This window comes from Phalacrocorax carbo, chromosome 4 (genome assembly GCF_963921805.1).
Source record: "Phalacrocorax carbo chromosome 4, bPhaCar2.1, whole genome shotgun sequence".
Lineage (NCBI taxonomy): Eukaryota > Metazoa > Chordata > Aves > Suliformes > Phalacrocoracidae > Phalacrocorax > Phalacrocorax carbo.
In genome coordinates this window covers 77,159,201-77,172,596 of record NC_087516.1, presented here as the reverse complement: position 1 = coordinate 77,172,596, position 13,396 = coordinate 77,159,201, and the positions used below count along the sequence as shown (strand labels likewise).

The following is a 13,396-nucleotide window of genomic DNA, read 5'->3' as shown; positions in this document are numbered from 1 at the left end:
AAAAGCTTAGGGAAAGGAGGAAGAAGGGGGTATATTAGTGGTTATGGTATTTGTCTTCCCAAGCAGCTGTTAGGTGTGCTGAGGCCCTGCTTTCCAGCGAATAGCTAAACATCTACCTCGCAATGGGAAGCAGTGAATAATTTTTTTTTTCACTTGCATGCACAGCTTATGCTTTCCCCATTAAACTGTTGCTACCTCCATCTGCAAGTCTCCTTGCCTGCCTTCTGTTTTTCTAGCTCTCCCACAGGAGATTGGAATGAGTGAGCAGCATGGTGGGCATTTGGTTGTTGGCCAGGGCCAACCCACAACACAGATAAAGCCTAAAGTGTTTGTGTTTAGTCAGCTTTGAAGTAAAAGTGGGGTTTGAAGATTTGTTATTTATGTATTTATTTTCCCCCACTGCACATGGGATCCTGACTTACCGGGTAAACAGCAGAATGGTTGTGATTAATCTCCCATGAAAGCCCTCAGATGAGGAGTCTGAGGCATGTACAACACAAGTAGGCCCAACATCAGTTATAGCCCATCTTGCCTTCACGAAATGTGTTTGTATCTAATATTGGATTTGGAGAAATGGCAACACCTCAGGAAAACTATTCTTTCATTACAGCAGAGACTATACTGCTAGGTAAAGAAGTATTTGACTGACTATATTGAACACCTATTAATTAGATTTGGTTTCCAAAACCTGTTACTACTGAGAGTTTACGGTTGGGTGTATATGCTTTTTCTTTTCAGCTGTCTGTGATATAGGTTCTGCTTCTTTTAAATACGATATGCGCCGACTCAGTGAGATTCTAGCCTTTCCAAGGGCTTGGTACAGGAGAAGCATTGCTAGACGGCTTTTCCTAGGTGATCAAACAATAAATCTGCCAGGTAAGATACTGCTTCTTACCATGAAAAACCTTTTTGTACAAGGGGTTATAGTAGGAATTTTATAAACACTTATTACCTGTGTATTATTACATATGTGACTAGATATAAATGTATTATTATTTAGTCCATAGACAGTCTCTCTAATACGTTTAACAGTAAATCCTGGAAAGAAGAAATGGGAAATACCTGAAGTAGATCGTTAAATTATTTGAAGAGCTTATATTTGTGGAGACAGTAGAAAACATTTAGTTATGATAAAATATATTTTGACACTCTCCAAGTATTTCTTAGTATATGGGAGGACATTGTTAAACAAAAAAGACATAGTTTTTCTTCCTTTCACGTGCTGCTTTTTTTTCCAGTAGCATCGGGTCCTGGAACACCAGATTCAATTGAAGGGGTAAGCCAGCATCTTTCTCCCGAATCATCACGGAAAGCATACTGTAGGACGTGGGAGCAGCCCTGCCAGTCTGCTTCGTTTACACACATGGCACAGTCACCTAATGTTTTTAGTGAACATAATGCAAGCAGCAGTATGTCACCTGGGACAACATCTCATAGCTTGAAGTCTCCAGCTGTTACAAGATCCAGGAGCGTGTCGGACTCTTCAGTGCCTCAGAGAGGTTAGCAGAGAATGATTTCTTTAGCTTTTCAAAGTATTTCCATCAGTTGTATTAAAAATGTATGTCGTTGCTTTGTAGAAGGCAACCATAAAATATTGTTTTCCGCTCTGCCTGGGAGTGGAGAGTCAATGGCTTAGAGGAAATAAAATATCTGAAATGGATGAAGGAAAATGTTGTTTGTTAGAGTACTTTCTATAAAACTGCAGTTTCTTTTACTAGAGCAGGAGTTGTTTAACTGGGGTTAGACGAGTTCTCCAGCTTAATTTGATTGCATTGTCATCTTGCTGCTCTATTCTCATACAAGCAATTACCATGCTGTTAGCAGAGGGTCAGTATCACAGTTCATAGGTGAGGTCAGTTATTTCTTTCATCTGAGGCTTCGGACTCATACTGAGAGGTCTAGATAAGGTTAGTTGCTACGTAAGAAATAAGTTAACATTTAATTTCTTTTACTACAAATGATGTATTGTATTTTACAGCAATGTAGCACTGGCTGTGTGGAATACTTACAGCATTAGATAGGAGATTTAGAAGTATGGTGCTTACTTTACTCTAGGAAAAATACCTGTGAGAAAAGAAAGGACAGGTATTTTTGTATATTTAGTAAGCAAGCAAGATGTTATATATATAAACAGTTTTTAGGAGAATACACAGTTGGAGAAGGATTTATAGCTGGTAGAGTGGCTTGTTCATAGGAAATGCAATTTTTTTCCCAGGATTATAAGAGTATTGCCAGGATTTTTGTGAGAAGAGCAAGGAAAACCCTAATACGTGAAATTCTGTCTTGGCACATGTGCAAATAACGGCTACCTGAATATTCAAATACTAATAATTCATTTTCTGAGCACACTGATATTTTTAAACAGTTAAAGAATTTGAAATATGCTCTTGCATGACTGACTGCAAATAAAAATCTTAAAGATATTAGTAAAAATAAATGTGTAAAATAAATGTGTAAAATGAGTTGATTTCTCTGACAACTAAAGCACCACATACTGCAAATCCTCTAGTTCTCACGTAATCCTCACTCATAGTTTTGTGGTGCTCCTTGAATACGGTGTTATTTTGTCCTTTTGTAATATGTACAATGTATATATTCTGTCAGTTCTTCCTAGCATGGGGAATAATTTTTTTGCCTACTTCTTTGTTTAGATACTCTCTCAAAAACATCAACTCCATTTAACAAGTCAAATAAAGCTGGAAGCCAGCAAGGAACACCATGGGAAACACTGGTTGTATTTGCTATGAACCTAAAACAATTAAATGTTCAAATGAATATGAGCAACGTAATGGGCAATACTACGTAAGTATAAAACAAAATCAAGCATGTTTTAACAGGCAGTGTTGTTTTGGGGACAAAACCCCAGTTTCCCCACAGACTGTTAACAGCCTGTTGTCTGCTTGCTTTAAAATCCTAACTTTTTCAGTTTTGAACTGTGAAGCCTCTCATGAATGCTGGCAGATGCTTAATCACAGAATCACAGGTTGGAAGGGACCTCAGGGATCATCTAGTCCAACCTTTCTAGGAAGAGCAGAGTCTAAACAAGATGGCCCAGCACCCTGTCCAGACGACTCTTGAAGGTGTCCAACGTGGCTGAGTCAACCACTTCCCTGGGGAGATTATTCCAATGGTTGACTGTCCCCAGTGTGAAAAATTTCCCTCTGGTGTCCAATCGGAATCTCCCCAAGAGCAACTTGTGTCCCTTCCCCCTTGTCCTCTCCATGTGACTCCATGTAAAAAGGGAGTCTCCATCTTCTTTGTAGGTACCCCTTAAGTACTGGTACATGGTGATGAGATCCCCTCTGAGCCTCCTTTTCTCAAGGCTGAACAAACCCAGTTCTCCCAGCCTACGTATGCCTAAACTATGTTATTTACCGCTTTTCAGTAAATAATTTTCAGTTTCTCTTTTGACAGCCTGGAAAATTGTTGTCTACTTTCACCTCTGTTTTAGGTGGACCACCAGTGGTTTGAAAAGCCAGGGTCGTCTGTCTGTGGGTAGTAGCAGAGATCGAGAAATTAGCATGTCTGTTGGCTTGGGAAGATCACAGTTGGACTCCAGAGGGGGAGTTGTTGGAGGTACCATAGATGTTAATACCCTGGAGATGGTAGGTAAGTTTGAAAGCTGCCTGGCATTAGTATATGCTCCAGGCAATAAATGTGAAAAACTAAAGAATATACACAGTATCTCGCTTTGTGAGCCTGCTAGTATATAAAAAACTTTGGATTCTTACTTGTGCATTCTGACTGTGAAACACCCTTTGAATTGAAGGTGTAGCCTCCTGATTGGGGCCGATTCAATCTCAGGGTTGCTCTAAAATTACACTGTCTAGTTGTGCAACCCTCCAGCCCCCTTCAGCTGTCTGGACAGACGGCAACTGAAAGATTTGATAGCATTTCAGCTCCTGCTAGAATTTCACAAGTGCTTACGGTCTGGGAAATGCAAAACTGGCTTTGGAAAGAGGCTGGGTGTTGTGGCGCTGCACCAGCACCACACCTGCACCACCACGACCTCCCCGTGCATCTGGATAAAAATGGTGCTTTCTCAGTCCCTCTGTATCATGTGGCTGGTATAAGGATGATACCGCTGGAAAAACTGATTTTCTTATCTTTAATGCTGTATTTTTGCATTGCTTTTGTCCTATTGCAGCTCATATTTCTGAACATCCAAACCAACAGCCCAGTCATAAAATTCAAATTACCATGGGTTCTACCGAAGCACGGGTTGACTATATGGGGTCCAGTATCCTAATGGGAATCTTCAGTAATGCTGATCTTAAACTACAGGATGAATGGAAAATTAATCTGTATAATGCTTTGGACTCGAGCATCTCCGATAAAAGGTAATACTGCTTCCTGTGTTTAAAAGGTATCATGTTTGATAAGGTCAAATTCTGCCTTTGATAAGGTCAAATTCTGCCTATGCGTCTTCTGTCCAGTATTGCTAACCAAAAATATAAGTGTCTGCTAGAAAGCAAAGGGTTCATTTTGGATTTGGCATTTTTTATTATTATTATTGTTGTTGTTGTCAGTGGGAAACAGATTAACTGCTAATTCTTGTTATTTTTAATATCTAGCGAGATATTTGTCCATGGGGATTTGAAATGGGATATCTTCCAAGTGATGATTTCAAGATCGACTACACCAGACCTAATAAAAATAGGAATGAAACTCCAGGAGTTCTTTACTCAGCAGTTTGATACAAGCAAGCGAGCTTTGTCCACCTGGGGACCTGTTCCTTATCTCCCTCCCAAGACAATGACCAACAGCTTAGAGAGGAGCTCACATGAGCAATGTAAGTGGTACAAGAACCAGTATACTTCCCAAACAGGATGTTTTAATAGCAAAAATTCATCTGAGCAACTTTATACATGCAAGTATATCTATTTGACTTGAAATAGTTTCTTCGATACATTTTTCCTGTAGATTTGGGCTGGCAGTAACCTTTCAATGAAGAATGCAAAGATCTCAAGTAACCTGCTAGACCTGGGGTACAATTATGAACTACCTTAAGTAATTTTGGGGTTTTAGTTAAAAATACGTATTTTTTGTTTAAAAAATAAAAAATTAAAAAAATCTTTTTTGCGGTTTTCAAACTATTTCAATAGAGCTGAAATAGTTTTCAAAGTCTGTTTTGAAGTCTATTTCATAAAAAAACCATTTCTACTTTGACTAGCAATGGAAGTGTGATGTTATTCTTACTTTCTGTTAATCAAGAGCTGAAACCATAATTTGTCTGAACACGGTCATTGATTTCCAGGTATGCTTGTTCGGGTACTCTTGAGCTAGAACCACCTTGGGTCGCAAAGATGAAACCGATTAAAAAATATCACTCATAATTCCATGTTTGATTAAAAATAGAAATGTGGCAGCAATCTTTTCTGTACCCTCTTTCCTAAATTTTGTTGCTATTGCATGTTTACTTTGTAGTGTTGGATGCAGCCCATCATCGTCATTGGCCGGGAGTTTTGAAAGTGGTATCTGGGTGCCACATATCCTTATTTCAGATGCCATTGCCAGAAGATGGAATGCAATTTGGAGGATCCATGAGCCTGCATGGAAACCATATGACGCTGGCTTGTTTTCACGGACCCAATTTCCGCTCAAAATCGTGGGCCTTATTTCACCTTGAAGAACCCAATATTGCATTTTGGACAGAAGCCCAGAAAGTCTGGGAAGATGGTAATTTAAAACATCTCCTCACTACTTTAAATTCCTTTAAATGAGTTTTAAGGACGTGTTTATACGTAAGAAGAAATCAAAGAAAAACTTACTTCCTTTAAGTCCGAATCAAGATTATTTCTCAAAAATATACCACTTAGCTAAATTAATAATCTGTTCCCTTTCCATCTTTACCACAATTTGCTCTACCTGTGGAGTAATGCAAAGTATATTTTCAAACATAATAGATCCGTCTCTGATAATATGCCTACAGAGTGGATTGTCTGCCTAGTTAATTGCATGTCTGTTCTTTTTGTTTCTGTGTGATGAATTTGGATGGTCTTACTGGTTATATTTGTCTTCATATTGAGAAGTTTTTACTGTCTGTAGCTACTGAGGATTTAATTTTTCTCTTGTTTCCAAGCTTTGTACCAGTTTTTAATGCCACTGGCATACTAATTATTCATGTTAAACACCTGTGCGAGGAGAGGAGAGTGAGAGGGAGACATCCGACTACCCTTACTAAGCTGCTTTTTCCTTTTTTTTCTCTCTCACCCCATGCCACCCACACCTTTGATGCAGGTACTAGTGAACACTCCACGTACATTGTGCAAACCCTGGACTTTCATTTGGGCCATAACACTATGGTCACCAAACCGTGTGGAGCCCTCGAGAGCCCTATGGCAACAATCACAAAGATAACGAGGCGCCGCCATGAAAACCCCCCACATGGAGTTGCCAGCGTGAAAGAGTGGTTCAATTACGTTACAGCCACAAGGAATGAAGGTTAGATTCATGTTCATTAAGTTTTGGGGTTGGTCTGCTTGCCAGGCAGCGTGGGTTGTGCTGCTAAATTTCAGGTGGGCTATAGGGAGAAGGGAGTTTAAAACAATGGAAGTTGCGTCTTCTCGAGAACCTTATGGTGAACTCCTGGAAAGAAGCTGGAAGTGTTACTGAGCTGAGTCCTTTTTCAAACTGTGCAGTAAAGCCATAATGCTCTCTTAGTGTACAGGACGCGTATGTATCTGGCATTGCACTAGTTCTAGTCTTTTCCTCTTTCACTATATGCAGATTTTTTTTTTGTTTCACGTCTAGTCAGGATCTTGTAACGTGAGGATCTGTTTCACTGTATGTGAAGCATTTATGGATTACGTTGAAGTAGGAATATATTTTAGGCTTCTGTCACCACTTAGGACTAACATGTGACAACTACTCATCTGCCTAAAGCTCTTCAATCTTCAGCTACTTCTAGGCCTTAAAACATTTTGAACCATATCTTTAAATCATTGTTAACTGGAAAATAAAACTCTGAAGATAATATTAAAAGACATCTTAAAGTACAACTGTTGCTATTTCATTCACAAACCATAGAATCCTTAGATGGTATCAATAGAGTTTCTGTGAAAGGGCATATAGCAGAATACAGCATACAGTGAGAAGTGAGCAGATGACAGTTTTTGGAAAAAAATACTTTAAAATTATTGATACACTACTCTAATATTCCTTTTGAAAGACACAACAGGATGTAGTGGTTGAAGCTCACAAATAGAAGTGCTATCTGTTAGATGTTTTTATGTAGCCCTGCTTTGCTACATCCGGAGCATTTAAGTATATAAACAACAACAACATTTGGTTGTTTGACCTTTTGTAGCCATGCTTTTGAGAGCAGGATAAATGTTATAATCTTCTCAACAATCATACACCAGGAGTTTTACAATGAAATAGTAACCTTTGTTAACTTTTTTGTCTTGCCACAATTTTAACAACTGAAAACTAATTCAAATGATGTTGCACGTGTACTATGGGAAGAGTCTTGTAACAAAGTTGGATTCCTGGTCACTGATGACTTCTGACAGCAATGCTGCCTTGGTGAATTTAGGTATTAATTGTATTAATCACAAACATCTAATTTGAGTAGTACCATGTTTTCAAACACAAAGGGCACACTTTGAACCCATACAGTCTGTATCTCGCTTAACTTAAAGCTCATTACTAGAACAGAGTTGTGATAGGGTGGTCAGATGAATAAAACTTGGACTTCAAGCTTCCAAAAAACTAACAAAGGTTCTTTAGGAGTGCTTAGATGTTATGGTACTGACACTTATTTCCTCCTCCCTTCTTATTATGAGGTGTATTTTGTGAAAATTTGTCACTTTCTGTGCTGATGAGAACCTTTATTTAATAAAGACTACTGAATTCAGGAATTTCCCATTGTCCATGTAGAGTTAAACCTGCTTCGAAATGTTGATGCTAACAACCCGGAGAGCAGCACAACAGTGAAAAGCTCAAGCTTGCTAAGTGGTTTCAGAGGTGGCTCCAGCTACAACCATGAAACTGAAACCATCTTTGCATTGCCAAGGATGCAGCTGGATTTTAAATCTATTCATGTTCAAGAGCCCCAAGAGCCTTCATTACAAGGTGCAGTAAACATAATTGTTTTTTTCTTGGTCCAAATAAATGAAGAGTTAAATACAAAACTGTTGTGTTGTGCTGAGAGAATTTGGTCTGAGAATTACTGCAGATCTGCAAGAAATGACACCATTTTATAATAAAATGTAGAGGGAATTTTGCTGGGAGAGTTAAGATTTAGTCTAGAGACTAAATTAATACGAACATTTCAGCTAGGTTGACTGGTTTTAGGGGGTTGGTTTTCTTATTTTTATTAAAATGTTAAAGAGGGAGGCCATTCCGAAAAAAAAGGGAATACGAGATAGGAACCGGAATTTTATGACTTTGTTTTCAAGATGTTATCTTCAGACTGCAGTTGGAATTGGTGGGAAATAAGACTTCTGAAGGTACAAGACATTAATGTAGATGCTTATCTTGGCTGAGCTGTGGTTTTACTCCATATCTGATCCTGGATAATACTGGTAGATAAGTCAACCTTTGGGGTTTTCGTTGGGTTTTTTTAATAGACAAACCAGCAAAATCTTCTATCAGCTTTTCCTACTGTCTAAAATCATGCACTGATAGCGTAGCACAAGCTAGTGATACTGCTCTAGGTTGACTTTCCATGTTGAGGATTATCAAGGTGGCCACATGGGAGTATTTCTTTATTTTAAACATCTTTTATAAAATGCCAGAAGTTACTCCGATAAGAAAACTGTTCAAAAAATGCTGAGGCTGCTAAAGAGAGATGTTAATTGTGGTCCTTCCTGTCTTTTGAGTCTCTGGTTCAGTAACAGCAATGTCATTTTCCAATAATTTGTATTCAAATTCTGTGTACTTCTGTGTATACTCTATGTGTCTATAAGTGTGTTAATACTATTTTTTATCTGACTGTAGATACAAGTGTTAAACCAAAGGTGGAATGCAGTGTAGTAACTGAATTTACAGACCACATTTGTGTAACTATGGATGCTGAATTGATTATGTTTCTGCATGACTTGGTATCTGCATATCTAAAAGAAAAAGAAAAAGGTAAGTTGGTATTTATGAGGTAATGCTCATCTGGCAATCCGCAGTTGTCAGACTGTTTGATAGTAAATACTTTCATACTTTTTAATAGGGTTGACTTGTTAACAATGGATTTAATGTAAGAAAAGTTAAGCCTAACTCTGCTTCCATTGAGATCAACGGAAGTAGTATTAAATGTTCTTGAAATCTGGACTTCATACCATGAGATGATAGTTACCTCTTTCAGTCACTGATAACTAAAACTTAACTATACAATAACAAAGGTTTTTCTGTTAGACTGAAAGCCAAGAGGTATTGGGCACTTCTCAAAAAGTGCAACATTGTTCAGGAAATACTTGAGCTGATTTTAAGTCAGCTCCTGCAGGACTGGAAGCAGAGTAGTTGCATACAAACTTACAAACCTCGTAGTTTCAGTGCGCTGACGTGCCACCACTGTGCAGGGAGCTGTACTAGTAACTCTGTGTGGCACTTTGCTACACTGTGTAGGTACACCAGGTTGTTCAGGAACAATTTGGTCACCTCCAATGCAGCATCTATGTGCAGCATGCTGCAGAGAACAGACATACTCCTGGACTTTTGTTCCTTACCCACTACTGGTAAGCTTGTGCTAGTCACTCTAAGTCATAATCTCACTCCTATTTTGGCACCTGCTGTTTAGTTTAACTTTCTCTAAGATGGTATATACAGATGAAACTGTTGTAGGAAGCTATTTTACTTTTATTGCAGCCCATTCATCAATGGAGTTTCTTTCAAGACATGCATTTTTCTGACTTCAGAATGCTTTATGCTTCCACGTGAATACATTCAGTTGAAACATTCAAATTTGGCACATGCATGCTTAAGCTATTTATGGTCTTTGCTAAGAAGGGTAACTGAAGACAAGTGAGTTTGATGTATATGTAAAGTGCACCAAACACAGTGTGATCTCTGTTGTTGAAGACTTCAGGTGAATAAAGGGCCCAGTACCAAATTGACTGCCTGTGCTCTCTGGTTACATGCGTGTTGAAGGGAAGGTCATCATCTAGTGGCTTTAATGCTTTACAAGTAATTATTGCCATGAGTATCTAAAACCTACTACCTTAATTAAGACTTGGAAAAGATTGTAACGGCACTGTAGGCGTTGATCATAGGTAAAATGATTTTAGATGTTACATTTACTGTAAGCAGAATAGGATAGAGTATTTCAGTTGGAAGGGGCCTACGACGATCCTCTAGGCCAACTGCCTGACCGCTTCAGGGCTAACCGAAAGTTAAAGGGTGTTGCCCAAATGCCCTGTGAATGCTGCCAGGCTGGGGATACCGACTCCCTCTCCAGGAAGCCTGTTCCAGTGTTCGACCACCCTCTTGGCAAAGAAATGCTTCCAAATGGCCCGTCTAAACCTCCCCTGGCACATCTTTGAACCACTCCCACGTGTCCTGTCACTGGATCCCAGGGAGATCAGCACCTCCCTCTTCACTTTCCCTCCTCAGGAAGCTGTGGAGAACAAGTATTACGTAATTATATAGTAGATGAGACGTCATCACTAAATTTAAAAGCTGCTTATTTCAAGTTTTACAACTTCTGATCTGAAATTTTCTGAATTTTGCCACAGCAATACTACTCCAGACTCTCATTTGTGTATTTTTTGTCTTTAAAGGCTGCCACAAGAGTAATGTGCCTGTAAATGATGAGTTACCACCACAGTAGAAGTCACATATTTTGTTTTTTTCTGGTGTGTGTGAAATTCAGTGTGGGCCGTAGTAGTTTGCGTTTATTACTGAACTGTATAGAAAATGCAACATCTATTCATGTGAAATAACATGGTATGTTGTGTAACACATGATGTAGAACACATTAAAATCAGTATTTTGAAAGTTTATTTTGATAACTACCCATATCAAAATGTGTTTACATGTAATTGTGTACAACAGAGCTAGGAGTGCTTCCTAAAAGCACTTTATAGTAAAATGTCCAACAGGTGCAGAAACTAACAAAAGGGGAAGATAACTATTTTTGGTGGAACTTTGTCAAAGAATTTGTTTTTAAGCTATCTTAAAATAAATCAAAATGTAATCCAAATTCACAGAATTGTTTTTATTTCATAAAATACATTGTCTGGAGGAGAAGGAGCTGCTCTTCCTTTTCTGTATCCAAGGAGACCTAAACTCCAGTAAGAGCTGGGTTCAGATCCCGTTAATGCCTTTGGACAAAGATTTAACTGTTTCCCCCACCATCCTCCTCCTCAGAGACTACTCTGTCAATCTAAAACAATATTCAAAACTAGGAGCATATCTGAATTTTGTTTATGGAATGTAATATGATTTGTCAAAGCCATGATGAATTTGAAAGAAACCCCCCTGTAATTGGATGCTGTGGGCTGGCAGAGGGATGGAAGAGTCCCACGTTCCAGTGTTATCCAGTGTCTACTACAGTTTTCATAGCGTCTTTTTTTACTAGCACTTTGTTCAAACCAAAACTGCCAGAAATTCTGTAAAACTGAAACACGAGGTGGTTCTCCCTCTCTTGAGATTTATGCTTTTGTTTTATTTAAATGATGTACAAAGACAATTCAAGTGAGATGCTCATGACTGACTGGTATGTGGGGTTTTTTCCTCTCTCCATTTTGTAGCAATTTTTCCTCCTCGTGTTTTGGCTGCTCGTCCAGGGCAGAAAAACTCTGTTGGTGTTCTTGAGGACAGCTCCACTGACAAAGAGGCAGAGGAGAGCATTTCTTACACTACAGTTGATTGGAGAGAATTTATGTGCAATACTTGGCATTTGGAACCCACGCTCAGGTAACAAGCAAGCTTATCTGCAATCTCTTTATCTATGCATTTTACCTGTGGCTGCTATCCTGCGAATGACAAGCGTTTCCAACTTGATGCTGTTTAGCTCCTAAGAGGATCAATCATGTGGATGCTGTTAAGGATTTGTCTTTGGCTGTTGGTGCTGCTATCAAGCATACCTGCTACGGGACATGACAAAAGCTGGTTAACACAATTATCTATTACATCAGTTAACTTCTAGATTAGAATTTATGCAGATTAAAGATTTTGTTGGAGGCTCTTCAAAATTAGGATACAGTAAAATCAAACTCATTAAGGACCACAGATTACTGTGTTTCACTCTGTCCTACAGTAGCCCATTCACTTTCTGCTATATAGTTTCTCATCTTGCAGGTTTCCATTTTTAGCATTCCAGTTATAGTTCTTCTTTAAGCAGTCACCTTAAAATAAAAAAGCACTATATACTAGTTGCTATATGGCAGTTTTAACTTAGGTGCTCAAACAGTGTCAGCAGGGGTGCTAAGTGTTCATTCACATATCAAAATAAGACATCAACCCAAGCCAAACAAACCTTGACAGTTTGCATTTTGTGTTAGCAGTCATAATAAATCATTTTAAACACAATCTGGAGGCAGCCTAGACTGGTTTTTTGCCTCCTTGAGCATGCTTTTCCCTTGAGAAGGATGTTCCATTGGTCATCCTCAGCTTACCTGTATAAATTCAGTTTGAAACAATGCCTGTTGGACTGAAGTTGGTCAGAAGTAACAATATTAAAAACAGATGTTTGTTTATACAAATGCCAATTGCTATGTTTATATACATGTGAGATTAAGTCCCCCCCTATTCATTGTTTTTTTAGATTAATATCCTGGACAGGGAGGAAAATTGATCCCGTTGGTGTTGACTACATCCTCCAAAAGCTGGGCTTTCACCATGCAAGGACTACTATTCCTAAGTGGCTGCAGCGTGGTGTCATGGATCCTTTGGACAAAGTTTTGTCGGTCCTTATAAAGAAACTTGGTACTGCACTACAGGATGAAAAGGAAAAGAAAGGAAAAGACAAAGAAGAATACTAAAAGTATAATGTGACAACTGTAATTCCGTTTGATTTTATCAAAGTGTTTTATTATATTTTAAGAATTTAAATATGGTTTAAAGAGAAACCTAACAGCTTTTTGCTACTCTATTTAAAACTTACATTGTGAGTAACTGTTTACTGTGGTACATGATACCATTCTGTATTTGAAGTTATTGCATGATAATGACCAATGTATATTCTGTGAAGGAATAGCTGGAACACTGTAAATTTGCTCCTCAGTGTCCACTGTTTTCTTATGTGCAATATGATTCCTGCATCTTTAAAATACTTGCAGATTAACTGTGAATTTTCATAAACTTTATTTGCCATAACACAAACCCCTCGATGTGATCGGTAATTGATTTGTCAATGTAGACTTGTGTAAATTATATATATATATAACTTATGAAACTGTGATTGCCTTAGTGCTAAAAATCATTAAGTTTATTACACTTGTAATAAAATTTAACTACTGTA

The 13,396-nt window shown here is 38.3% G+C and overlaps 1 protein-coding gene across 10 annotated transcripts in view; it reads left to right on the top strand.

The window, feature by feature from the left end:
- BLTP1 (bridge-like lipid transfer protein family member 1) overlaps positions 1-13,396 on the top strand; it is a 123,708-nt gene extending 110,312 nt beyond the window's left edge. For 8 of the 10 annotated variants that reach the window (XM_064450506.1, XM_064450507.1, XM_064450512.1 and 5 more), the window contains 12 exons: positions 739-876; positions 1,239-1,499; positions 2,652-2,802; positions 3,452-3,609; positions 4,148-4,340; positions 4,575-4,792; positions 5,428-5,679; positions 6,241-6,444; positions 7,882-8,076; positions 8,944-9,078; positions 11,685-11,850; positions 12,701-13,396. In XM_064450506.1, coding sequence (XP_064306576.1) covers positions 739-876; positions 1,239-1,499; positions 2,652-2,802; positions 3,452-3,609; positions 4,148-4,340; positions 4,575-4,792; positions 5,428-5,679; positions 6,241-6,444; positions 7,882-8,076; positions 8,944-9,078; positions 11,685-11,850; positions 12,701-12,917 — 2,288 coding nt within the window. In that variant the 3' untranslated portion in view covers positions 12,918-13,396. The remainder of the gene's footprint in view (positions 1-738; positions 877-1,238; positions 1,500-2,651; positions 2,803-3,451; positions 3,610-4,147; positions 4,341-4,574; positions 4,793-5,427; positions 5,680-6,240; positions 6,445-7,881; positions 8,077-8,943; positions 9,079-11,684; positions 11,851-12,700) is intronic. The other 2 variants (XM_064450514.1, XM_064450505.1) reach the window with 1 other exon arrangement.